Below are 26,453 nucleotides of genomic sequence, written 5' to 3'. Positions count from 1 at the left end.
TTAATTTCATTTCTAATTTACCTTATTCAATATACAAAATCAACAAATGTAAAATTATTCTATTATTTACTTTTTATTTTAAATGTATTATTTAATTATTAGAAGGCCATGAATCTAAACTTGGACATAATTTTTAATACCTACAAACATTTTAAAATTACATTTTCTTGCGTATCTAAATTTAAAATCATTTTTCTCTTCAGTATTAACTAATAATTTTTTTTATTTAGAAATTACAGCCGCATCCACCATAATGGTTATTAGCGGCGGCTACAGAATTTTAACCTGGATAGATAGCTAGATAATGTGATGCCTAGATATTTAAACTCCATCACTTATTCTATTATCTGACCTTCCAGCTCCAATTTATATCTTAGTAAATTTGCTGTTCCCATGCATTTTGTCTTTTTTGGGAAATTAACATGTTAAATTTTCTGGCGGTTATATTAAATTGGTGCAGCATACGTTATAAATCATCTTCACTTTGAGAGAATAGTATTGCGTCGTCTGTATAGCAGATTATTTTAAGTTGTTTTTCTCCCATTTGGTATCCTTTTTTAGTTCTTACTTTTTTTATTATTTCATCCATAATCATGTTGAACAATAGAAGACTCAATGAGTCTCTTTATCTTACCCCATCGCCAGCTTCAGTAGGGTCGGTTAGTTCTTCTTCTACTTTTATTCTGTAGTTTTGGTAGATATTTTCGATCGTTTTAATTATTCCTAGAGGTATCTTTCTTGCGTACAGTAAATGGATAACGTCTTTTAATTTAACCCGGTCAAATGCCTTTATAAGGTCCACGAAACATAAATATGCCGGTTTGTTGTATTCTAATGATTTCTCTTGCACTTGCTTTATTATAAATATACCGTCGGTGCATGATCTTCCCGACCTAAAATCTTGTTGTTCTTCTGCTAGTGTTATCAATTTATTAGTTTGGTTAATAAATTAATTTCTCTCTAATTTTCCAGGTCCGATTTGTCTTTCTTTTTGAAGAAAGGTATTAGGATGCTTGATCTCCATTCTGGAGGAATTTTGTTTTGTTCTATTATTTTTTGGATTAGTTTTAATAGTTGTTTGGTTAGATCTGGTCCTCCGTAATTTAGGAGTTCGTTCGGTATTCTATCCTCTCCTAGTGATTTTTTATTTTTTAATTTTCTTAATGATTTCTTTACCTCTTTCACCTCAATGTTTATTTCTTCGTTTGTCGTCACCTCTGGTGTTGGTGGTTTATTATCGTCACCTTTACCAAATAGGGATCGAAAGTAGTCTATCCATGTTTCCTTCTGAATGTGTTTTGTTTTTATTAGTTCGTTCATCTTTTTTTCTTTGTCCTCTGATCATTCTCCATATTTCTTTTTGTGTTCCGTAGAAGTCGTGTTCCATCTGTTTTAAGAAACTCTGCCAATGTTTATTTTTTATTTGTTTCATTTCTGATTCATTTATAGTGGTTGTATACCTGTTGTGTTTGTTGTGTTCTGTAATGTAAAAAGGCTTTCTTCTTTTCTTCACATTTTGTCTCTTCCTTTTTAAACCATGGTGTTTCCTTTTTTGATATGTTAGTGTTCGTTATTTTCAGCTTTCCGCGATGTTATCGTTTTCTAATATTAATTTCCCAGCGATCTTCTCTGATATTCTTTTCCTGTATAAGTGTTCCGTGGATTCCGTATTTAGTCCTTCGACTTTGATTTTTGTTTATGTTGTCGCCGCTCTTTTGGATGGGAAGTATTTCAGGATTATTCTTAGAAATATTCTTATTCTTTATTAATTTTTATGAAACAATATTCGTGGTTAAGAAATATAAGGGATTTGTCTAACAGAAAAGCCAAAAACGGCACTCTAAAAATGGTTTGAAGAGTACAGACAACCACCAAAGTGCGGCAAAGCACATGGCACGTTAAGAACAAGTCCCTAGATATTATTTTTTAAATGCTTACTACAGTTTCTTATTAACTTATCCATGAACATTATAGATAGTGTGGTATTAGTAACTAATATTTGTCATAGACATTCTTAATGTAAAACAGTTCTGATTTAATATTTTTCCGTTTGATATAATTACTGCTGTTATTGTATACACACTATATATTATATTATTCGCTGTTCTTAAAGTCTTGCCGACTTTCCTTCTTTGTAAGCTTTGTCAAACTTTAGCTCCATGGAGCGAATTAAAAACCTTATCTGAATCAATAATTGCAAAGTATTCTATAGATTTCTATGGTTTAATTTGCATAACAGTTTCTGTTTACTTCTATTGCTCTTCATCCCATATACAGTGTCACACATTTAGATTGGAAACACCTCTATAAAATAAGAACTTCGTAATCGATTTTATTCAGTTGTTAAATGTCATAAAATAAAAGGTCTGCTACGGAACAAAATTTAAAATGTTTAATAAATTTTTAAGGGTACACTACAATACTTTTTTTTAGTAAAATTAGGAACTATTGATATTTTCTATCTTTTGCGTTTTTTTTTTTGTTAAACAATTTCCTATGCCATTGGTTTTAAAGTGGCTTCGAAGTGACAACATAAATACCAAAAAGGAATAATCAGGAATCAGCATCAGGGGTTAAAGGGGAATCATTATATAACGGAGGACAAAACACTTCCTCCAATGAAAATAAATATCAGAAAGAAAAAACCTAGTAACAAAGGTCTTGAGAAAAATGATTATCAATTCTCATTTGTAAAAAACCTAAAACTTCAAGATTACCTAATTCCACTAAGAACGTTGATCGAGCCCAAAAATAGTCTATTTTCCTTACAGCTTTCTGAGTGTGCATGTATCTTGCAAACAAAAACATTGTTAAAAATTTCATAAATAATTATGGAGGGTCTATAGAAATTAGTAATCAACAAACATTTCTCTCCAAACTAATCTAGAAGCAATTTGCATTAAACTTAAGTCCAAATATCTACGTTTGTAACTTACACCTACCTTCATCAACGTAAGAAGACTCAGAAGTAATAACTGAACTCTTACAACAAATTCCCCAATCTAGACTTATTTTGGGCGATTTTAATGCTCACGACTTTTAATGGCACTCTTCTACTATACAGGGTGTTTCAAAAAAGGTAACCCTGTCTCTAGGGTACGTAAAAAACTGAAAAATAATTGGGCTTTGCTTAGTAAAAAATTTTTGTAACGCCATCCGTTTTCAAGATACCGGGCGTTGAAGAAAAAAAATTTTACGCATTTTTTACGATTTTGCCGAAACTACTGGCAATATTGTAATGATATTTTATACGAATATGTCTTGGAAGCTGATACATCCCATGAATTTGTTTTTATATCTGATTCTCATAGAGGGCGCTAGTTACAGGGATCGTACTAAGTATTAGTCGATATAACTTTTTTAAAAGTATAATTATTAATCAAAATTTCAAGTAATCTTAAACATCATTCAATTTTACACGAAAAAGGTACTCTTGGTAAAACTCAATACTGTGTACCGTTGTCGGAATATTTTGATTTGAAAATTATGAAGTAATAATTGATGTTGGTATAAAATAGTTAGTAATTAAACAAAACTCACAAGAAGAAAATTAAATTAATGACTAAGAACATAAAATAAAATTCAATTACAGTAAGTGTTCAAAATGCCCTCCATTTTCGCGAATACACAAGTCTATTCTTTTTTCTAAAGATTCCATAAACCTTCTAAACAGTAGGGGATCAGCTATGATGTCATTAAATTAACGTTGAATTCTTTCTTCCAATTCTTGGCGTGAATTTACCTCTGTAGCATAGACTTTTTTCTTAATATACGACCAAACTGCGTAGTCCAAAGGGTTAAAATCGCATGACCGAGGATGCCAATGAATCCGAGCTTCTGCACCTCTACCAATCCATCGATTCGGAAAATGATAACTCAACCAATTACGACACCTTCTATCAAAGTGAGGTGGAGCTCCATGGTGCATAAAAAATAAAGATCTTTGCTCGTTTAGCGTTAAATCTTCTAATATCTCGAATAAGGAATTGTTTAAAAAATCAAGATACATATCACCATTTAAATTTTCAGGTAGAATATGATAACCTATAAATTTGTTACCTAAAGTTGCTGCCCAAACATTAACTTTAAATGAGTGTTGGTAATGTGATACCCTTTTGACTCGTGGATTCTCATCACACCAGTAGTGTGCATTATGGGAGTTAAACATATAGTTCGTCCCAAACCCTTTTTTCAGTGCGTTATAGTTGATCGAATTCTCTCTAACACATTAAGCTAGAAGTGACAGAAAAAAACGTGAGTCTGTGATTATTTTACACAGAACTTAGAAAATTATTTATCGTAAGCTAATTCTACTTACGGATGTATAATTGGTTGGAGTTTAGAATACGCTAAATAGATATCCAATCAATGATGCGCATAAATATAATTTGATGCAGATTGTCTCCAGGTTAGTATTTTCAGACATTTTACAGTGAAAATTTAATTTTGTATTTATTTATTGTTTAATAAAAATATTTTAAATATGCCGAGATATATCGAGAAAGAACAAAGACTAATATTAAAATTATTAAATTATTTTCAATTAGAAAAAGACAGATTACGATCCTGCAACTGTCAAATTTAAATAAAATGTCATGCAATAATTCTCGATATTCTTAAAATCCTATATGACGTCAAAATTAGTGACGCACTGAAAGAAGGGTTTGGGACAGACTGTACCTTGTCGCGTAAAGGTGGCCTCGTCCGTAAAAAGAATGCATTTTAAAAAATTTGGATTGTGGGCTGTCCTTTCTGGCAATGTTTCACAAAAATCCACTCTAAACGGAAGATCATCTTGCTAGAGCTCTTGGACTTGTCTGTAATGATAAGGATGTAATTGCTGTTCTTTCAGTATCCGCCAAGTACTTGAAGAAGAAGTATTTGTTTGTCTCGCTATATTCCTTACGCTAACTGTTGGATCTTGATCAAGTAAATTTAAAATATTATTTTCTTTATTAATTGTTCTTGTTGTTCTTGGTCTACCAGAATTTATTTTATTTGGTCTCACATTCCCAGTTTCTCGACAACGTCGTTCAATGGCTCTAAATGTTTTTTTAATTGGTAAGTTTCTTCGAGGAAACTTTTCTGCATAACGTGTCACAGCTGCACTAGAACATCTTAAACATTCGCCTAAGGTTAATAACATGTCAGTGTATTCAACATTTGAGTACATTTTGATTTGATTTTACAAATAACAAGGTTTCAAAACTCTTATTATTGTTGATTTATCGTCATAACAATCAATAAATGTTAGATTTCCATGGCACACTTGGAGAAAATAGAGGTATACCTATTAGAACTTTATCATTACTACCAGCATCAATTATTACTTCATAATTTTCAAATCAAAATATTCCGAAAACGGTACACAGTATCAAGTGTTACCAAGAGTACCTTTTTCGTGTAAAATTGAATAATGTTTAAGTTGACTTGAAATTTTGATTAATAATTGTAATTTAAAAAAAGTTATATTGACTAATACTTAGTACGATCCGTGTAACTAGCGCCCTCTATGAGAATCAGATATAAAAACAAATTCATGGGATGTATTCATGGGATGTATGTTAACATATTCGTATGAAATTTCATTACAATGTTGCCAGTAGTTTTGGCAAAATCGTAAAAAATACGTAAAATTATTTTTCTTCAACGCCCTGTATCTTGAAAACGGATGGCGTTACAAAAATTTTTTACTAAGCAAACCCCAATTATTTTTTAGTTTTTTACCTATCCTAGAGACGAAGTTACCTTTTTTTGAAACACCCTGTAGATACTAGGAAAGACTGTTGGATAAGATATTTAAACAGTCCAACTTTTCTGTCTTCAACGACGGCAGGCCCACTAGATTTAATATACAGAACGGTAAATCTTCATGTATAGACCTTACGATATTTGAACCAGGTGTAACCCCACAGCTCACCTGGGATAGGCTTGACTTGTGGACCAAAACCAATGTGGACAGACATTTACTCCTAAATGGAATTTAAAAAACCCTTAATGAAATCTTTTTTCAAATTTAATCGAAAGCAGTATGACCATATTTAAAAGCACCTCAAATATAGATGAGACACCGAAGAACTTTGTTACCATTATTATAAAAGCAGCAGAAAGAGCATAGTGGAATCGTGAATGCAAAACAGCAGTCAAATCTAGCAAAAGAGCTTTTAAGAAATACAAGAGTTTATAAGAAGACCTACAAAACTGTTGAGAACAAAATTAAATACACAAAACAAACTGCTATAGCCAAGAAGATAACTAGAAATGCCAATCGCCAGTCATGAACTCAATATGTATCAACGTTAAATGCAAACAATCTCATGACTGAAGTATGGAACAAATGCAAACAATCTCATGACTGAAGTATGGAACAAAGTCCGAAGAATATCTGGATTAAATACCAATCAGAATATTAAAAGCCTCTAGATAAATGGAAAGGCAGTTACTAGTAATACTGAGATTGTCAAAATCCTTGCTAACACATACAAAAACCGATCCAGCAATATTAATTACAAAAATTATTTCATTAATTACAAACAGTAAGAAGAAAATAAGAAAATTAGCATTATACCTAACACAGATGTAGCGTTAAATTTACCCATTTCTCAATTAGAGTATACAGAGGCATTATCAAATCTCAAAGAAACTAGCGCTGGCCTGGACGATATTTCCAATATTTTTATCAAACATCTTCCAGTTAGCGCTCACAAACAACTTCTAAATCTACTTTAATAATATTATTTCGCTACAGCACAAATTTTCTGAAAAATGGCACGAATCCACAGTAATGTGAATAATAACTGGATGCAAGCCGCACAAGACAGAGACAGATAGGAAGAGCTGAGGAAGACCTATGTGCAGCAGTGGACGCATACAGCTTGATAGTGATAAATGGGTTAATAGGCCACAGACATATTATCTAGAATCAACTACATAAGCACACAAAAATTAGAATTTGATATAAATTCGAGGATACAATATCACTTTTAGAATATTAACTCAAAAACATAGTTAATTTCCTACAAGATCGATGCCAATATGTCAACTGTTAAATTGGTTGCAAACACCACAGGTTAACAATTTCCTATTTATAAAAAAGTTTTAAAACGATTTCCGGATTGAAAATCGAAACGTCAAAACAAATGTAAAATGTAAGTTTCATTACAATCAATTGCTATTCAATCCCATATATTTTTTTGTATAACACAAACACAAATTTGTATTTGGTCCTGTACGTTGTTTGTATACTGCTATCTGGTCACAAATGACCAATTATCAGTTATTTTCTGACCTTACTTAATAAACAGCAAATACTTAAATCTATGGGAATTAGATAGCACGTAGAATTAGACAGGGTGATATTATCTCCCCTAAATTGTTTACAGCTGTTCTTGAATATATGTTCAAGCAAATGGAACAAGAGGATAATATGGGAATTAATATAAATGGGAAAGATCTAAACCACCTAAGATTTGCCGATAACATCGTTTTAATATCTGATAGAGTTGATAAAGCTACAAAAATGCTGCACACGCTCTATAAAGTGTCAAAAACAATTGGTCTTAAAATAACCACCTCAAAGACAAAATTTATGACCAACCTTGTAGTCAGCGGTATACTTCTGATTGAGAGCCATAGCATCGATCAAATAATAGCTTACAAATATCTAGGGCATGAGATTCACTTAAGCCGAGATAATTTGACAACTGAAATACAAAGAAGGATAGGTCTCACATGAGCTGCCTTTGATAGATTGAATAACATTTTCAAATCTGTTATCCAAGTTTGTTTAAAAAGAAAGGTTTTTATCCAGTGCGTTTTACCAGTTCTTACATATGGTGCAGAAACACTGACTCTAACAAAAAGAACAATAGATAAAATAAGAGTTACACAACGCGCTCTGGAAAGATCAATATTAGGGATTACCATCAGAGATAAAGTACCAAACCTAGAAATAAGAAGAAGAACAGGAGTCACAGATGCAGTTGAAAAAATAGCCATGGCTAAATTGGCTTGGGCCGGACATGTTGCCAGATTAACGGATGACAGATGGACCAGAAAGATTCTGGAATGGCGACCAAGGCAAGAGACATATCGAAACAAAGGACGACCACCGACTAGATGGACGGATGATATCAAGCGCAAACTGGAGGCAAGAAGCACAAGATAGAAATAGGTGGAAAATTTTACGGAAGGCCTACGTTCAGCAGTGGACAAATATAGGCTAATTGATGATTGATGATGGGCTCACGCTATGGCTTACTCTTATTTTATCTATCAACGAATGCACTAGTTATTTTTTTTATAAAGAAAATATTAGAAATAGAAAAAAAAAATTAGAAATAAAATACCTGGGAATTACACTGTCTAGCTATGGAGACCTGGACAAAGAAATGAGAGATCAAGTACAAAAAGCAATAATAACACTATATGGCGAAACAGAGACATTGACACTCAGATGAAGTCAAGAATTTATAAAGCCACTGTAAGACCAATAGTGACATATGCATCAGAAATAAGACCCGACACAGTCACAATGCAAAGGCTACTGGAAACTGCAGAGATGAGAGTACTGAAAAGAATTACAGGAAACACGCTGAGAGATCGAACGAGAAGTGAACACATTAGAAGAAAATGTAACGTAGAGTGTATAAATGACCGGACACAAAATAGAAAAAAAAGAATGGAATAACCACATAAGCAGAATGGAGGAGACTCGTGTCGTCAAAATAGCAAGAGATAAGTCACCAATCGGCAGAAGAAGTATCGGACCACCACGCAAAAGATGGGGTGACAACCTTCCATAGAGGTATTAATCCGCCAATGAACAAGCAGAATTGCTTATAAATAGGAAGAAGAAGAAGAACGAATGCACTACAACAAACATGCAATAACATCACAGCACTATACTCTGCTTTTTATACTAAACTATTACACATTTACACTAACTCAAATGGTTTTGTCCTTATGAGTCTTCTCTTTAGTTCAGTGTTGTCAACAAGCTGGATTGTCTCGACATTCACATTCTGTTCTCTTGGTTACTTCGGTCCCAGTTTTAATACCCAACTCCTGGTGGAGGTTGCTGTTACGGATATACTAAGGAGCACCAATAAGGTTCCTTAGTACTTTGTTTTGAAATCTCTGGATAATATGTAGATTACTAGCTTTGGTACAGCCCCAGAGTTGGCACCCATATACCCATACTTACCTCAGTACTTGCTTGTAAATGGATAATTTATTATGAACTAGCTGACCCGGCGAACTTTGTTCCGCCTTAATGGCAATAAATAAGCAGATTGTGTTTTTTTTTATTGGAAAAAATACAAAAAAAATTAAATAACTACATTAATCATTCATTATTATTTCTGTATTTTAGTACATAGGTTGCTCTTCACTTAAGTACCTTGTGATACATGACATTTTTTGTTTTATTATCAGGCGCAAAAACAAACAACGCAGATGGTCTTCCGACCCGTGAACATGCCACGTATAATTGACCATGGGAAAAACATGATTGTTCTAGATTTAAACCACAAACTTTTAAGGATTGGCCTTGTGATTTGTTGATGGTCATGGCAAATGCAAGACGTATCGGAAATTGAAGTCTTTTAAATTCAAACGGCATATCGGTTGGGATCATCGGGATCCTCGGAATGAGAACTTCCTCACCTTTGAATTTTCCTATCATTATCGTAGCGTAAATTACATTGTTCATCAATTTACTAACCACCAAACGCGTACCGTTGCACAGTTTTGGTTGGTTTATGTTTCGAAGCATGATTACTACGGAGCCAACCTTTAGGCGTAAATTGTGCGGTGGTAAGCCAGGCACGTGCAAAGAGTTTAAAAATTCAATTGGATAGTTGGTGGCTTCATCTTCATTTGTGACGCAGTCAATAGATTTGAATGAATGCATTGTTCCAATGATCTTATTTTGAATTATGTAGTTCAGGTCATCTACATCTTTATTCTTAGCCTCTAAAATTGCTCGCTCACTCAACCATTCATTATTTTTGTAGTTAGAAATAATATTTGGAAATACATTGTTGATAAGTTGGTCTTTTGATGAGACCAAATTACAGAAATTATTTGGAAATGATATTAATCCGCTCGATTCATCGACAGGTACTTGACCATTACTGATAGTCAGCAATTGCTCCGAGAAATCTTCAGCAGATGTATCATTATGCAATGTAACTCTCATGTATGTTGTCAGCTGCAGTTTCTTCACATAGCGCCATAGATTTGACGATTTGAGGCAAGCGTTTATTTCATCGGCAGCCGTAGATCTTGGAATTACTGGCAGTATTTGGCGGAAATCGCCAGACAGTAAAATCATTGCTCCTCCAAAGCATCTCGAGTCATTGCGTAAATCTTTTAATGTTCGGTTAAGTGCTTCTAATGCACATTTATGCGCCATTGTGCATTCGTCCCAGATGATGATTTTCGATACCGCTAAAACTTTGGCCATTGCTGAGTGTTTTGCAATATTACACGTTGGTTCTTCAATAGTTTGAAGATTTAACGGTAATTTGAATGCTGAATGAGCCGTACGGCATCCTTCTAACAATGTGGCTGCTATTTCAGAAGAAGCAACTGCAACCGCTATGATGGATCTCGCCCGAACAGTTGCTAAAACTAATGACATAAGGAATGTCTTGCCAGTTCCACCAGGGGCATCTAGGAAATATAAACCACCATTTTCATCAGCGATTGCCTTCATTAAAGTATCATAAACTTCCTTTTATTGGTAATTCAACAGGGGTACATTCCTTTGAACTACTAAATCTAATTCCTGGTGATCATATTCACGTTCCCGTTCCAATTCTCGATTAAATGCGTCATTCATTTTACGATTTGGCGCTGGCATTCCTAACCTGATTAATAAATTACCGCACATGAGGTAACACATATCTTCGATCAAGAGTAAAGCACGATTATGTATCTCCTCATTCATCTCAATATCGTGATTTCTGGAACTGACACGACTTTGATGTAAAATATCTTCTGACATACTATCCTTGTATTTGTGCCACAGGTTACATGGGTTTGATGGAAAACATGTCGAAATTATGATAGCGAATAATGTGCGTATCTGACTTGGAGATGCAGAGATAATGGCTTCAGCGATTGTCGTATCCCAATGGGTATCGATTTCTACTAAGTTCAATTCTTCACATGCAGCACGATATGTTGGGAATATTACACCATTAACAGTTCGTAGTGTCTCAAATAAAGTTGGCCCACGCACATTTACCAGCAACAACCGCAAATAGAAACATTCATCATTCTTTGGATGAACTGTATATATATGACCAAGAGCATCAGTAGAACGCACATCTGGATACCCAGGAACCGCATCACCTTGCTTCCGTCTTTGAAAATTCTTGGATGAAGCATTCCAAGTATAATAACGTGGCATCTCCGAGTAAAGCAAAGTTCGTGCAAACTGATCGCTTTGGCAGGATGCAAAAAAACTGGTCAATGTAGTTGCTGGAGGTGTTTCAGCACGTTGCGTAGCATTCGAAGCCGTGAAATATACTAGTTGACCATTCTCCAGATGCACCGCCAAATGTATAACAGTAGGATGACGTTCGTGAATTGGAAATGCGAATATACGCCAAATCGCTTCATTACAGTTCACATAACGACCAACTTGATAGCGTGAAATTTCATCGTTGGTATTTGAGAATTGCAATCCAAAAACCGCCATATCACTGCCTTTCGTGACATATTTTCAAATATATTTTATGGACTTAACTGAATTGCAGTATTCAACGTTGCAATGTGTCTTGAACGTTTTAGAAATAAGTGGCGAATATGGAACAATCCAACTGTTGTCGACAACGAAATCCATTCTTTTCACTTTCGTTGTGACAGTTCGACCGTTGTCATCTGGTGATCGACGCCGATACAGCGGATACCCATCGTTGCCAGTGACAGTCTCCGCCGTTAATTTCCGTGGATATCGTTTAGAGCACTTTCCATCGACCATGCAAGGTGATTGGAGATTGATGGCACCACACGGTCCATGAATCATATTAGTAGTAACAACATCATGTAGGTCTGGATCGACTTCATGATCAGGAATCTCGGCACATATGATGTCATCTATTTGGTCAGGCTGAATTCTTTCCACTAACCAAATAAGAATGTGTGCGTGCGGCAGGCCTCGCTTTTGCCATTCGATTGAATACATCCAGCATCGAGTATCTCCAAAGACGCGTTGTTTAACAATAAAGTTCATCGGGGACCGAATTTTTTGCCTGAATATACGTGCTGTGATGTCGTGTCTATCATTTGATGTTTGTCCGGGAAGCAGCAATTAAGTAATTTCTATCCATTTTGGATTACAGCTAAAAGTAATAAAGAGATCTGGCCGGCCGTAATGACGAACATATGTCATTGCATCTTGTGCATATTCATGCATATGACGTGGGCTACCAATGTACGTCGCCGGCAGAATAGTTAATCGACCAATATTAGCTGCATTTCCTTTAGTACTAACTGCATCACGTAAATGGATGTACTCCTCAGAACGCAGTTTGGCTTGGTTCAACCTAATAAATGTTAAACGTTCCGTTTCTATTTTTACATACATGTCAACGCAATACTGCTGAAACAATCGACGAAACCGCAGCAAATAGTTGTCAGCATTTTGACGAATCATCAAACGATATGCATAATAATTCATTGAGCTAACTTTCTTTGTAGTTTCTTCACCTGAAATAAAAAATTTGATAATTAACCATTTCAAAGACAAATAATACAGATATTAACCATTATTAAGATACTGATACTTTACCATTCAATGGATTTATCATTTTAATATTAAAATAATATCCACCTTCTCCTTGCCAAAACATCAGTGGGTATTGCAATGCGTCATATGATCGATGAGTTTCAGATATTTGTTGCAGTTGCCCAGTATCGCGACGTGTAAGCACAATATCGCGTTTTTCCAATTGTTCACCAACAATCAGGATGGCAACTACGTCTACTGTTGGAGCATTAAATGTGCGTTCGTGTGTTCCAGATGGTCGTTTATCTGCTTTGATGACAACTTTATAGTCATCACTTGGCATGCGCTCTAAAGCACTCTTAAACAACCTGACCAACGCATGATGTTCATGAAGCAGACACTGCAAGTCTTGAATAATTGCTCGCTTCATTCCTGCATTGATCCCTAGGCGTCGATCAAGTTGTTCTTTCATGTTGCCCATGAAATATATTTGTAAAAATTTATTCTGTGTATCTTCGAAAGGTAGTAATAATCCAATTCGATGGTGAATCTGTCCTTGTATCTACAAAATAAAAACCAGACAGTATTAACTGGGTTATAAACACTTTTTCTGTGGGAAAGTAGAGTTCAGTATTAGCAAATATAATACATACCAATAGATAAAGTAAGTTGTTCTTTAACTACATTCTATGTAAGTACAAAAATAAATACCTTAAATGTCGGATTAAATCCTCCTTCTTCGATAATGTCTGCCCCAAATGACGTCATTTGGAAACAACTATTGTATTTTCGAGTATTTGCAAGAAAGTGCAGTGACTCTTGTGTTTTGCCACAAAGCAATGAATACAATGGCTCATGTGGCGGAGTCAACACTGGCAATTTCACTTTACTATTAAGGCAGCATAATCCAGGCGTTTCTCCGGAAAACTTTAATGCACCACAATACTCGCAAACAACGTCCATTTGCCCAATGCAAACGCTAGGATGCAAGCTGTAATCATTGCTGCAATCGTATCGAAACTCTGCTCGATTCAAATCAGCTAAATATCTTGTTCTGCGTCGCAAATTATCTATTTGTTGCCCTTCTGTTGTTCGCTCGACGATTCTGCATTGCCAACCGAGCTGTTTCACGGGCTGCTTCACTTTGCTCTCGTGATTGAGAAGCACGAAGTCGAGCCATACTATCGTGGCGCTGTTCACGTGCAATTTCTTGTTCTTCTTCAGTCCTTTCATTTGCAGTATTTTGTATTCTTCTTGCATTACGGCTTTGTCGGGAGAGATTCGATCGTCTTGGTCGCGGCATTATTAATTAAACTTCACTTCACTTCAATTATGGCTTTGTCGGGAAAGATTCGATCGTCTTGGTCGCGGCATTATTAATTAAACTTCACTTCACTTCAATCCACTTGTTAATTATTTATTTAATAGAAATAGTTTTAATATTGATTTCTTACAAATATCAAATTGTCATCCATACGTCATTACATAGCTGTCATTTTACGTCAATTACATAGCTGTCAGTTGCGTTTTGTTATTCCAAGTCTGATTCTTTTTTGTTATACCACGTTTTATAGTGACTGACGTTTCATGTCAAGTCACACGGAAACGCTGTCGAACGGGATAAAAAGTATCCTATGTCCGTCTCCTGGCTCTAAGCTACCTCCCTACCAATTTTCAGCCAAATCTGTTCTGCCGTTCTTGAGTTATAAGTGGTGTAACCAACACGACTTTCTTTTATATATATATATATATATATATATATATATATATATATATATATATATAGATGGATAATGTTGAATTTTTTCCAAACAGCCAATACAATTTCTTATTCTTCTTCTTCAGGTGCCATCTCCGCTACGGAGGTTGGCAATCATCATAGCTATTTTAATTTTTGAGGCAATAGCTCTAAATAGTTGTTTTGAGCTGCATCCAAACCATTCTCTCATTACACTTAGCGAGTTACGGAAAAATTCATACCAACTTGTTTCTGTGGCGATTGTATATCTTCGCCTGTATTGCTTTTTACAATTGGTTGGTATGTGATATATCCTTTGTTGACTAGTTGTATAGTAGTATTATGTATTTGTCTAATGATTTTCTGCCTTTCTTTTGCCTTTTTTTCTGTCTTCCAGATGACATTATTCACTTACCTATAACTTTGTCTTAGTCGCTTGTTTTCTGTTTCTGTTCCGGAATTTAGTAGTTTTAAAAGAATGTGTCTGCGGTATTCTATTTTGTTCTACGTTTCTATGGTTCCACGATTACCTTTAGCATCTACTAATTTGTCTCTGAACTCTGTTTATTTTGCTTATTTTTCAGTTTTCTCTAAATTTAAACTTTTTTAATTTGTACAAACTACATTTATACTTTTCTTTCTCTATTATTTGGGACTGCTTTCCTTCAATAGTTGAAAATAAATAAAAACGTTTTCAAACAGTTTCTATTGAAGTCTGACCTGAGTGACAGTTAGTTGTACTGTTTACGCTAATACTAAATTCTAATTCTACATGAAATCGGTCTCAGTAATCAGTAAATTTTAATCATTAAAAACGGTTTATATTTTAAATAGACCTCAAAATTATAAAAGTTGTGAAACATTTTGATTGATTAAGTATTGACTATCTTTAAAAATGTTAAAAAAGCTTTAACCCTAATAAAATATTGTAAAAGATATTTTAAAAAATCTCTTTGATACCGCATATTACATTTTCACTTACCGTTTGTTTCCAGAGAAAGAGACATACAAAGACCCAAAGTAGATTTAGGAGGCATGATTGATTTTCTGAGTGCCTGATCCCCGACAAGGTTTTTCACGTCTCGTTTGGTATACGCGAATCTTCTATCTATACCTGAAAAACCAAATAAGTAATAATTAAAATTGGGTATTTTTGGATCTCAAAAGTATATAACACATCTCCACTTCGACTAGAACTAACTAACTAAACTAATTTTTAATTTTACTAATTATTTATAATTTATAGAAATGTAAGGTGTAATATTTAAATATATCTCTATACAGGGTAGGGTGAATCGTATTAATTATCTAAGTTGACTAAAGGGTCAATAAGGTAACATCATGTTTACTTGCAAATGTCACCACATGCATAGCCGAACAGAATATAATGTTTTATGACTCATTAATTAATATAGAAGCAACTCCATTTCTATAAAAAAAGTTGTGCTCCTTTGATCTTTAGAGTGTTAAAGTATAGTTGGATTAGGCCTACATTTTTAATAAATAGTTTTTAAAAATTTTCATAAAAATGTTATTTAACATAGCAATTTAGTTCACATCGATACTCCAAACCGAGCAGACGTTAGGTGGTTCTCCGTTATCAACGTGCGACCGGTTTTATCGAATTGAACAGATAAGTAAATGTTAAGTGATTAAAAAGCAATCAATTAGTAATAGACTTAAAAACAATAAACTCATCAAATTAAATTTAAAAACAATTCAGTAATTTATTTATAATGTTTCCAACGGGGAATGGACCAGGATTCGACAACTACATAGTTAGCCAACAAATGCAAAATGTAAACAGCCAGCCATTACCAATCCAGTATCCATCAAACCAAATGAATTGTTACCCAAAAATTCAGATTCCAAACAACACACAGGGTCAATCACAAATCAACAATATACAGGGTTATCCACAAATCTCATCAAAAACACCAGGTATGTACAATATGCAAATAAATCAACCAACCACCAATTCTTCGACGAATATGATATTTCCGCCCAATCAAGAACAATATATAAATCAACAAAACGCGCCACCCAACAGCAATATAAATAACAGAAATAGCCAGCAATACTACAGAATGTCATCAACAAGCGATGACGAACCAGAAAGTGCAAATGTGTCAACAAAAAACTCATGGCAAGTAGTTAAAACTACAAAACGCAGAAAAATCAGATCAAATGTAGAAACAGACAAAAAAGATGATACCATTACACTATCGAACAAATATAATACACTAACGGATACCCAAGAAAATGAAACCAATCAAAATGAAACAGCGCCAAGAAAACCTAAACCACCACCAATATTTGTTTACGGTGTAAGCGACTTCCCAGAAATGAGGAAAAAATTTACAGAAATAGCTGAAGCTAAACAATACGAAACCAGGACTATGGCAAATAATACAGTCAAAATAATTTGTAGCGATCCAGAAATATACAGAAAATTATCAAGATATATGAAAGAGAACAACATTATTCATCACAAATATCAACCAAAGGAAGAAAGGGCCTATAGAGTCGTAATTAAATACCTTCACTATTCACATGCAACAGAAGATATCAAAGAAGAACTGACAAAACTGGGTCACAAGGTAAGAAACATCATTAATGCTAAACATAGGATTACAAAAGAGCCGGTAAATATGTTCTTTGTTGACCTTGAACCATCAGACAATAACCAAGATATTTATAAAATTCATAAATTACAACACTGCAATATACAAATTGAACCACCCATAAAAAACAAAAATATCATCCAATGTATGAGATGTCAATTATATGGCCATTCAAAAACATATTGCAATAGACCATATGTCTGTGTGAAATGTGGAAGGCAGCACAGTACAAACAGCTGTAAAAAGAACAAGAACACACCAGCTACCTGTGCTTTATGTGGAGGAGATCACCCAGCTAACTATAAAGGATGCGAATATTATCGTAATTTAAATAGAAATAAAAATATAGCACAAACTACATAATCATCACCAAAATATGTCGCAAGCACGTAACAGAAACTTTATACCCAATACAGTAAGACCAAATGTAAGCTATGCTAATGCAGCGAGTAATAGACAACATCCTGCTGCTCCTTCAGATAACCAAGATTTAAACACTATTCTTATAAAATTTTTAGAAGAATTCAAAGCCATGTTTAATCAAATCTTGCAACAAAACAGCATGGTAATAAACATGCTAAGTAAACTCGTATGCAAATAAAATTCTTTTTACGAATAGCTGAATGGAACGCCAATGGCCTGCTGAATCATAAGGACGAGGTGATAATATTTCTACAACAAAATTTTATAGATATATTATTAATAAGTGAGACACATTTTACAGACAAATCGTATTTTAAAATACCTCATTATCTAACGTACCATACTAACCACCCAGACAAGACAGCCCATGGAGGTACAGCAATCTTGATCAAACAATCAATTAAACATTTCATGATGGAAAGTTATATAACAGACTGTATCCAAGCTACAGTAATTAAAGTGTGCTCATTACCTTACGAAATAACAATAGCAGCAGTATATTGCCCTCCAAAGCACAATATTAAAAAAAACGATTTCGGATCCTTCTTCAATACTCTAGGTCCAAAATTTATCGCAGCTGGTGACTTTAATAGTAAACACACTTACTGGGGATCAAGATTAATAACAACAAAGGGGAGAGAGCTCTATAGCTTAATGCAAGAAAATAAATACTCATATTTATCAACAGGAACACCAACGTACTGGCCAACGGACCCCAAAAAAAGACCAGACCTCTTAGATTTTTGCATCATAAAAGGAATATCTAACACCTTTATGGACATAGTTCCAAGTTATGATCTATCTTCAGATCATTCACCAATTATTGCAACAATTAGCACATGCGTTATTAACAAACAACCTACTCCAAAACTGCATGGACCTAGAACAGATTGGAACCTTTACCGAAAAATGCTGGATGAAAACATTAAACTAAATGTAAGACTAAAAAGCCCTTCAGAAATAGAAGCAGCTACAAACAACCTTATAACTGTATTGCAAAACGCTGCAAAAGAAGCGACACCGAACGATGCAGATAAAAATAAAATCGAGAAAAGAATAAATATTCCATTAGAAATTAAAAAGCTCATTGCTGAAAAAAGAAGAGCAAGCGCCAAATGGCAACAAAGTCGGAACCCAGCGGATAAAACGTTTTACAATCGCTTAACCAATAAATTAAAAACACAACTAAAAATTGTAAGAGAAGAGTCAGTCAAAAAATATGTAACACAACTTAATAGATACGACCATTCAATATGGAAACCAATCAAATCATCCTTAAAACCTCAAGCAATATCCCCACCAGTAAGAAAAACTACAGACACACAGAACCAATGGGCAAGAAGCGATAAAGAAAAATCAGAATTATTTGCTGAACATTCAGCAACAGTATTCCAACCACACAACAATGAAGAAGATCAAGAAATTATTAATTATTTAAACTCAGAACAACCATCAGTAAATCCAATAAAATTAACAACACCCAAAGAACTTAAAGAAGAAATCTTAAGACTGAATATCAAAAAGTCACCAGGAATTGACCTAATAACACCAAAAATGCTAAAAGAATTACCAAAAAAGGGTATAGTAATCCTTACATATATATTTAACGCAATATTAAGATGTAATTATTGGCCTAACAATCTAAAAATTGCAGAAATACTATTATTCCCAAAACCAGGAAAGGATCCAAGTGAAGTCTCATCCTATCGACCTATCAGTCTATTATCAACAATCTCCAAATTACTAGAAAAACTTTTAATAAAAAGAATAGATCCAGATTTTACAGGCGCAGATTGGATACCAGATTATCAGTTTGGATTTCGACGAGAACACTCAACTATCCAGCAATGCCCCGAATAACCCATAAAATCAATTCCGCATTAGAAGAAAAGGAATATTGCCCAATGGTATGACTAGATGTACGTCAAGCTTTTGAAGGATTGGCATAAAGGACTTCTTTATAAAATTAAACAAATATTACCATCATTCTTTCGAATACTTACATCATACTTGGAAAACTGACAGTTTAGAACAAAAGTAAATGGAGAAATATCCAAAACGCATTCCATTAAGGCGGGAATTCCACAGGGAAGCGTCTTGGGACCTTTATTATATATATTATATACGTCTGATCTACCAACATCACATAACGTAACAATTGGCACATTTGCAGATGACACAGTAGCACTTACAAGTCACAAACACATTAACATAGCTACACAACAACTCCAAGACTATTTGTATGAGCATGAAAACTGGCTAAAACAATGGAAAATAAAAATAAATGAAAACAAGTCAACCCACGTAATTTTTACTTTACGACGAGAAACACCACCACCAATATATATCAACAATGAGGAAATACCCAGGACTAAAACAACCAAATACCTAGGGCTACACCTGGACCAAACCCTGTGTTGGAAAGAACACATCACCAAAAAAAGAAAACAAATACAACTAAGACAAAAAGAAATTAATTGGTTAATTGGAAAAAACTCTAAGCTGTCAAGAAATAATAAAATTCTAATTTATAAAACAGTTATCAAACCAATATGGACTTATGGCATAGAGTTATGGGGCTGTAGTAGTAAATCTAATATTGCTATTATGGAAAGATGCCAATCAAAAATCTTAAGAGCAATTGTTGATGCACCCTGGTACGTAACCAACCAAAGAATCTATGAGGATCTCAATATCTCAACAGTGAAAGAAGTATACCAGCAAAAGAAATTACAATACATTCAAAAAGTGAACACACTTTAATCCATTAATTTCCGCAATACCTCAACATCGAGTTATCAGAAGACTAAAGCGACGTTGGCCAACAGACCAGTAATATAGACCCGTGATTCCCTCACTGGAGGGGACCACATCACGCCAGAACCAAGGGACAGGACCTAAACTCATCACATTAACTTATAGAATACATTGTTTTATTCTGATTGTTAATTTATTAGTTATAATAATAAAAAAAAAAACATAGCAATTTATTATTAGGGGTAGCGGATAGGAACTACTAAGGACAGTCTCAGTGAAAATAAATAAATTCCTTCTCTCCGTAGATTCTAGGTGCTTACTGGTCCGGAAAACTAGTACCTACGGTCCCTTGTCCAGGGACACGAATGACGACCACAAGGGCGGTGATGGGGTATAAGCAGATATTCGGTTCGGCGTCAATGGCGAAAGTGACAGCCTAGCTTTTAAGCGAAGCAAAGGAGCAAAGCAGAATAAGGTAGATAAAGCTTTTTGATCTTAAAGAAGGCAATCCATCTAGAGGAAGGAAAACTCTAAAATTAAACCAAAGGTAGAAGAAACTCTGGGCTGTTGAAAAGACCATCTTTTTAGAGGAAGAATATCTTGACGAAAAAATTACCAGGCCCTTACGGTTGAGGGTTGAAAAGCTGGGCTAGCTCCTCAGCACACATATTAATTTTAAATTTGCTTAAAATCGGATTGCATAGCCTCGGAATTTAACAGAAACTAAAAAAAGACGACTTAGGCTATGAAAAAAGCAAATGAATACTTAAAATCCACAAGGAACCTAAATTCCTGTAGCTGGCTGTATACATTGTTTCACAAAAAAATTATTTAAAATTCCTTTATAAAAGGTATAATATTAAAAATCCTATCGGGATATATCACAGAACGTTTTTGGAATTAATATTCCATCATCAGTGCTATCTGGAGGTACATGTTTTAACAGGTTGACTGCCACAGCGGTCGTCATTATGTTCGCTCATAGTACTAGTAACTCACGCCATGGCGGTCATATTGTCCGCCGTGCATTGTTTAACAAAAGTGTCTGTAAGTGGTATATGACCGCCGATTTCGTTAAAAATGCATAGGCAACATGACCGCCTGGCCTGTATGGATATGTGAGTAAATATATTTACTTACATATGCGCTATGTATTATATGTGTATACCACAAAAAATTGTACATTATAAGTAAAAAATCAATAATTTTAGATAGAAATAAGTAAGTTTTTATTGAAATAATTGAAAAATAACATGGTTTTAAAAGTCATTACATTTTTAAATGTTTGAAATTAAAACAAGGCAGACAAAAATGAGGATACCCCTGGCAGTCTGTGCAATATGTAGTAACTTTTTTTACTTTGTTTTTAGATATTTCTCCTGTAGTTTTTTCCTTGTAGCAACCTCTGCAGTATTTCCTTACAGAAGTAGCAATTCCATCTTTTTTTAGCAATGTATGATTTCGTAAAGTCTTTCTTGTAGTTGCTGGTGGCAGTGGTTCATCTTCAGCTTGTTCGACTTGATCATAAACGGGCCCACCTTTGACTAAGTCAGATACAATTTCTTCTCTGAATTTAGTAATCGTCATGTTTGAATTAGAAAGTGTCTTGAATACTATATAAGCGTTTACAATAGTTGTACCTAGCAGAAGTTCGATCGCAATTTTACGATACCATTTTAATGATCGACGCAAAGCGGAATTATAGCTGGACATCTGGTCTGACAAATCGATTGATGATTTCCCAGCGTTGTAATCAATTATAGCATCCGGTTTTCTTATGGGTCCTGAATGGCGTTCAATAAGTTGGCAACTATCAGTGTGCTTAGTAGACAAAATAAGAACATCGCGTTTCGTTCAAAATGTTTCGCCCTTCTTCAATGTCTTATCCAAAACCTCCTTTGGGTTACCTCTACGATTTGATCTCAAAGTTCCAATCAAATATGTACGGTTGTCTAGTAGACGATTAGCCAGTTCAAGGCTGGTGTAATATTTATCAGTAATGGCAGTTCGACCTGCATTCAGGAGGTTTCTTGACAAATTCATCACGACTTTGGTAGGAACTGAAGCTCCTCTGTCTGTTTCTTTGCCAGCATAAATTTGTAAATTCCAAGTATAGCCTTTACCACAGCATAACTTAAATACTTTAACACCATATTTATGAGTTTTTTGAGGCATGTATTGCTTCATCACTAATCTTTCTTGAAAGGGAACAATACTTTCATCGATACAAAATACTTCTCCTGGAGTATATGTGTCTTGATATTTTCTTAAGAGTAGGTCGACAAGTGGTTGAATTTTGTGCAGTCTATCTCCTTCTTCGCGTTCTTCATTATTTGAAAAGTGCCACATTCTGAGCAACAGCTCAAAGCGATTTCGACTCATAGCAGTTGAAGCAATATCATTACGAAATAAGGGTTTTCTGCTCCAGTAATGTGATAGTGAAGGCATTTAAACTAATCCCATGTAACCCAGAAGACCGATGAACTGATACATCTCCTTTTTATTCGTTGGTTGCCAGGCGTGTAATCTCGAATTCAGTGAAACATCATTTCCTAACACTTGCTGTGTTGCATATAAATTGGTTTGATTGACTATCATATCCACTATTTCATTATCAAGAAATGCGTAAAAACAGGTTGACGGTGAAACTTGTTCTAAAGAAATAGCTGCTGCATAAATTGGGTTGAGCCTCCATGTCTCAGTAAAATCGAATTGTTGGTGATTACTAACAGGATTTGTCCATTCTGTTGGAACTGGGCTACTAATTGGTTGATCAATCACAAAATCGCCTCTATCAACCATTGGATCATTTCCAATCTCATTATTTTCTGGTAGTAACTCATCGTCGGACATATCGGTGACATCTCTAAGCGGCTCGGTTGTCAGTGGATTGATATTTACCCCATTACCAATACCTGATTGACCTGCTTGGGCTTCACAAGTAGCAGTGGTTTTGTTTATATCAAACCGCATTTTCTTTTTATTTGGACTAATATTTTCATCATCGTCTGAATTAGATGATATGTCCATTTCTTCCGAACTTGAGGGTACATATAAATCGGTAGAATTAAATGAACCAAAGTCGTCATCTGTTTCTGACTCTTCTGAAATAAAACAATCTAACCTATATTTACAGAAAAACAATAAAATAATGCAGGTATTACCATCTGTTTGAGGCATTTCTCCAGCTAATTTCAATAGACGTAAAGTACGCCGATTTGTAAACATAATGTAGTTTTGCAATACAAGTACACACACAATAAAAAACAACGAGCCACACCCTTGCAATAATAGTCTACACTAACTAACTAGCTAAAACGCGCGAACTATTACCTTAGCATAAGGATAGAGGTGGCCGCTACAGATGACCGCTCTGGCGTAGACAGGTTATTTTGTCCGCCTACACCAGAGCGGTCATTTTAGCCGATTTTAAATTTTGGCCGTAATTTTTTTCTTTTAATTTATAACAAAATTTAGTTTGTGCCGAACTGTTTTTAATACACCTTTCTAGTATAAATTACTTTGGCGCAACAGGAAAAATTAGAATTTTCAGCTTGGCAGTCAACCTGTTAAGCCACTAGATACATGGGTAAAAACCATTAAGTGTTGTTAAATTAACTTTGAGTTACTTTGATTATTTAGCTTTATAAACTAAGATGTTTAAGTTACAACAGGACTAGATAGCATGGCAACGTAAGACTGCACTGGAGGTTGCTAGTCCTGAGACGAAGAATCTACGAGGACTTGTGGATAGTTTGTTGATGAACTTGTTGATAAAAAGTTTTTACCCATGTATTTAGGGGCTTAAAATATGTACATCCAGATAGCACTGATAATGGAATATTAATTCCGAAAACGTTCTGTGATGTAGTCCGATAGGGTTTTTAATATACCTTTTATAAAGGAATTTTTAAATAAATGTTTTCCAATGAATACTGGTTGTTGCAATATTGAAAAACTAAACACGAAACAAACATGTGTTCGATAATCCTTTTAAGTTCAACATGGATATCACAGTACTAAGCGAAACCAAGGATTTCGCTATCAACCTGCAAATGAGGTAGACGTGTGTAAATCGAGAGTTGTTTTGCCGCAAGGTATTGTGGTTTAAAAGCTATTAATTGTAAGGTAATTGTTGCGTAACAACAATATTTCATATTTTTATTTTATTTTGTATCATATTATTATTTTATATCACACTGTATATTAGTTTAAGATTTATAAAATTCCTCTTTACCACCTAATAATCTGTAAGGGGCCGATAACTTGCATTCAAATAACTTTCTAGACATAAGCTTCTAAAATCGTCAAAGAATTATAACAATGAAGGGATTAATGATTTCCAAATTATCGGTTTGAATCATTCGAAAATTCCCAAAATTAACGAAAGTTGAAAAATACCCTTCTTAGGTAATTATTTTACCAATGAAAGAAAAGTCGAAGGTATTTTAAATGTAAACATATTCGTCAGATACATCGAGGGGGTTAGGGAGAGATTTCTGAATGTTAAGAAAAGGTTATGAGCCGAGTGATTGAAATCAGTTTTGTATCAGTTGGAATTCAGCATTGGATGAGCTATAGGCTCCTGTCCGCGCTAGCCGCACCTCAGAAGGTTTAGCACAGTCGGTATATTAATAAGTTTTACTCAGTTCGTGTCAATATTGTATCACCGACAAGTTATCTAGTTTTATAGTTTCATAAAGTTTAGTTTCATAAATCAGCTATCGTAAGCAAGTTATCGGCGCGGCGTTCAAAATACGTTGTTGTAATTGTTTTAATAGACTTGTTAAAACGTTCTTTTCGAAATTTTCATTTGTCCCAGTTTTCTGGGTGGTCCTTCAAAGAAGTAAAGTGAACCTATTTCGCCAAGGACAAAACTTGTTCCCCAAGGGAAAAAACCAGCGACCTATAACTGGTGCGCGAAACAAAGGCATCAGGACAAGGTGTAAGGACAAACACACCTGCATCTTCGCTCAGTAATAACGAAATATAAAAAACTTAATATTAATTGCTAGTAAACAGTTTACAAACCATTGAAGTCTTGGGCCTTTAGAGCCTGTTTGAAATGATATTATATATATATATATATATATATATATATATATATATATATATATATATATATATATATATATATATATATTATATATATATATATATATATATATATATATATATATATATATAGATATTGTTGTGATCTGCTTTATGATGTTTTATTATTGATTAACACTAATTTAATTAATCCAATTATTTAATTAATTAATTCACTAATTTATGCAGAGTCATACAATTCAATTACTATTAAAAATTCTCAGGATGCCTTTTTAATTTTACTTTAATCAGTTTACTTTATATATCTCTTCTAGTGGGTTCAGTATCTCCTAGTTGCTCATAATCGGGATAGAACAGGAAACGGAACTAACATTAAAACAACATAAATATGCACACAAATTATTATTTATTTTCAATAAGCAATACGGTGAATGTTAATAAATAACTTTTTGTGGGCAATTATCTTTCCCAACAAACTCCTATACTCTAAATTTAATTTTAATTAACAAACTATCTATTGATCTGTTTTATAATATCTACTAAAAAAATTGACCATACAAAATATAATTTATTCACAAAAAAATAACTCTTTAAAACTTGGAATCTTAGTTCGTATGCTTATATTTGATTTTATCTTTAGAATATCTTAAAGTTTTCTTTCATTCAAATTATTTGACTGACCTTTATTTTTTTACACCAATGATGTCTCCTCTCGATCAAAACACAGTTCCTTCCTTGATTGATTATGTCCGGCTACCATCAAATCTTTCTCGTTCTCAGCATCGATCCAAACCGCCTACCAGCAAACTACTCCTCCGAAAACACAAGCCCAAGCCTCTTTTGACCGGTACTCTTTATTCACAAATTCTCCTTTCTTTCTCAATTAGATCTCGTGGACTATGCAGACTCAAAAGAGGTATTAATCTTCTCGTTTTTGATCTGCTCTCAGCTTCCACCTTTTTCACTAACAAAAGAAAAACACTGGTACTCCGATTGACTACCCGAAAACACGTCTTCTCTTCTGGTCTGCCGGTAACATAATAATTCTTTTCAATCTCCCCAGACAACCTTCTCCACTCTCTCATTCCCCATCATTCCTTTTTAACCAATCATAAGC

General features: G+C 34.2%; 1 protein-coding gene across 2 annotated transcripts in view; it reads right to left on the bottom strand.

Moving 5' to 3' along the window:
* Apoltp (Apolipoprotein lipid transfer particle) overlaps positions 1 to 26,453 on the bottom strand; it is a 1,459,665-nt gene that overhangs the window by 31,540 nt on the left and 1,401,672 nt on the right. For both annotated transcript variants that reach the window (XM_072546518.1, XM_072546519.1), the window contains one exon: positions 15,460 to 15,591. In XM_072546518.1, the coding sequence (XP_072402619.1) occupies positions 15,460 to 15,591 (132 nt within the window). The remainder of the gene's footprint in view (positions 1 to 15,459; positions 15,592 to 26,453) is intronic.

Source organism: Diabrotica undecimpunctata, chromosome 10 (assembly GCF_040954645.1).
Source record: "Diabrotica undecimpunctata isolate CICGRU chromosome 10, icDiaUnde3, whole genome shotgun sequence".
Lineage (NCBI taxonomy): Eukaryota > Metazoa > Arthropoda > Insecta > Coleoptera > Chrysomelidae > Diabrotica > Diabrotica undecimpunctata.
This window is presented reverse-complemented; position numbering and strand designations above follow the sequence as displayed.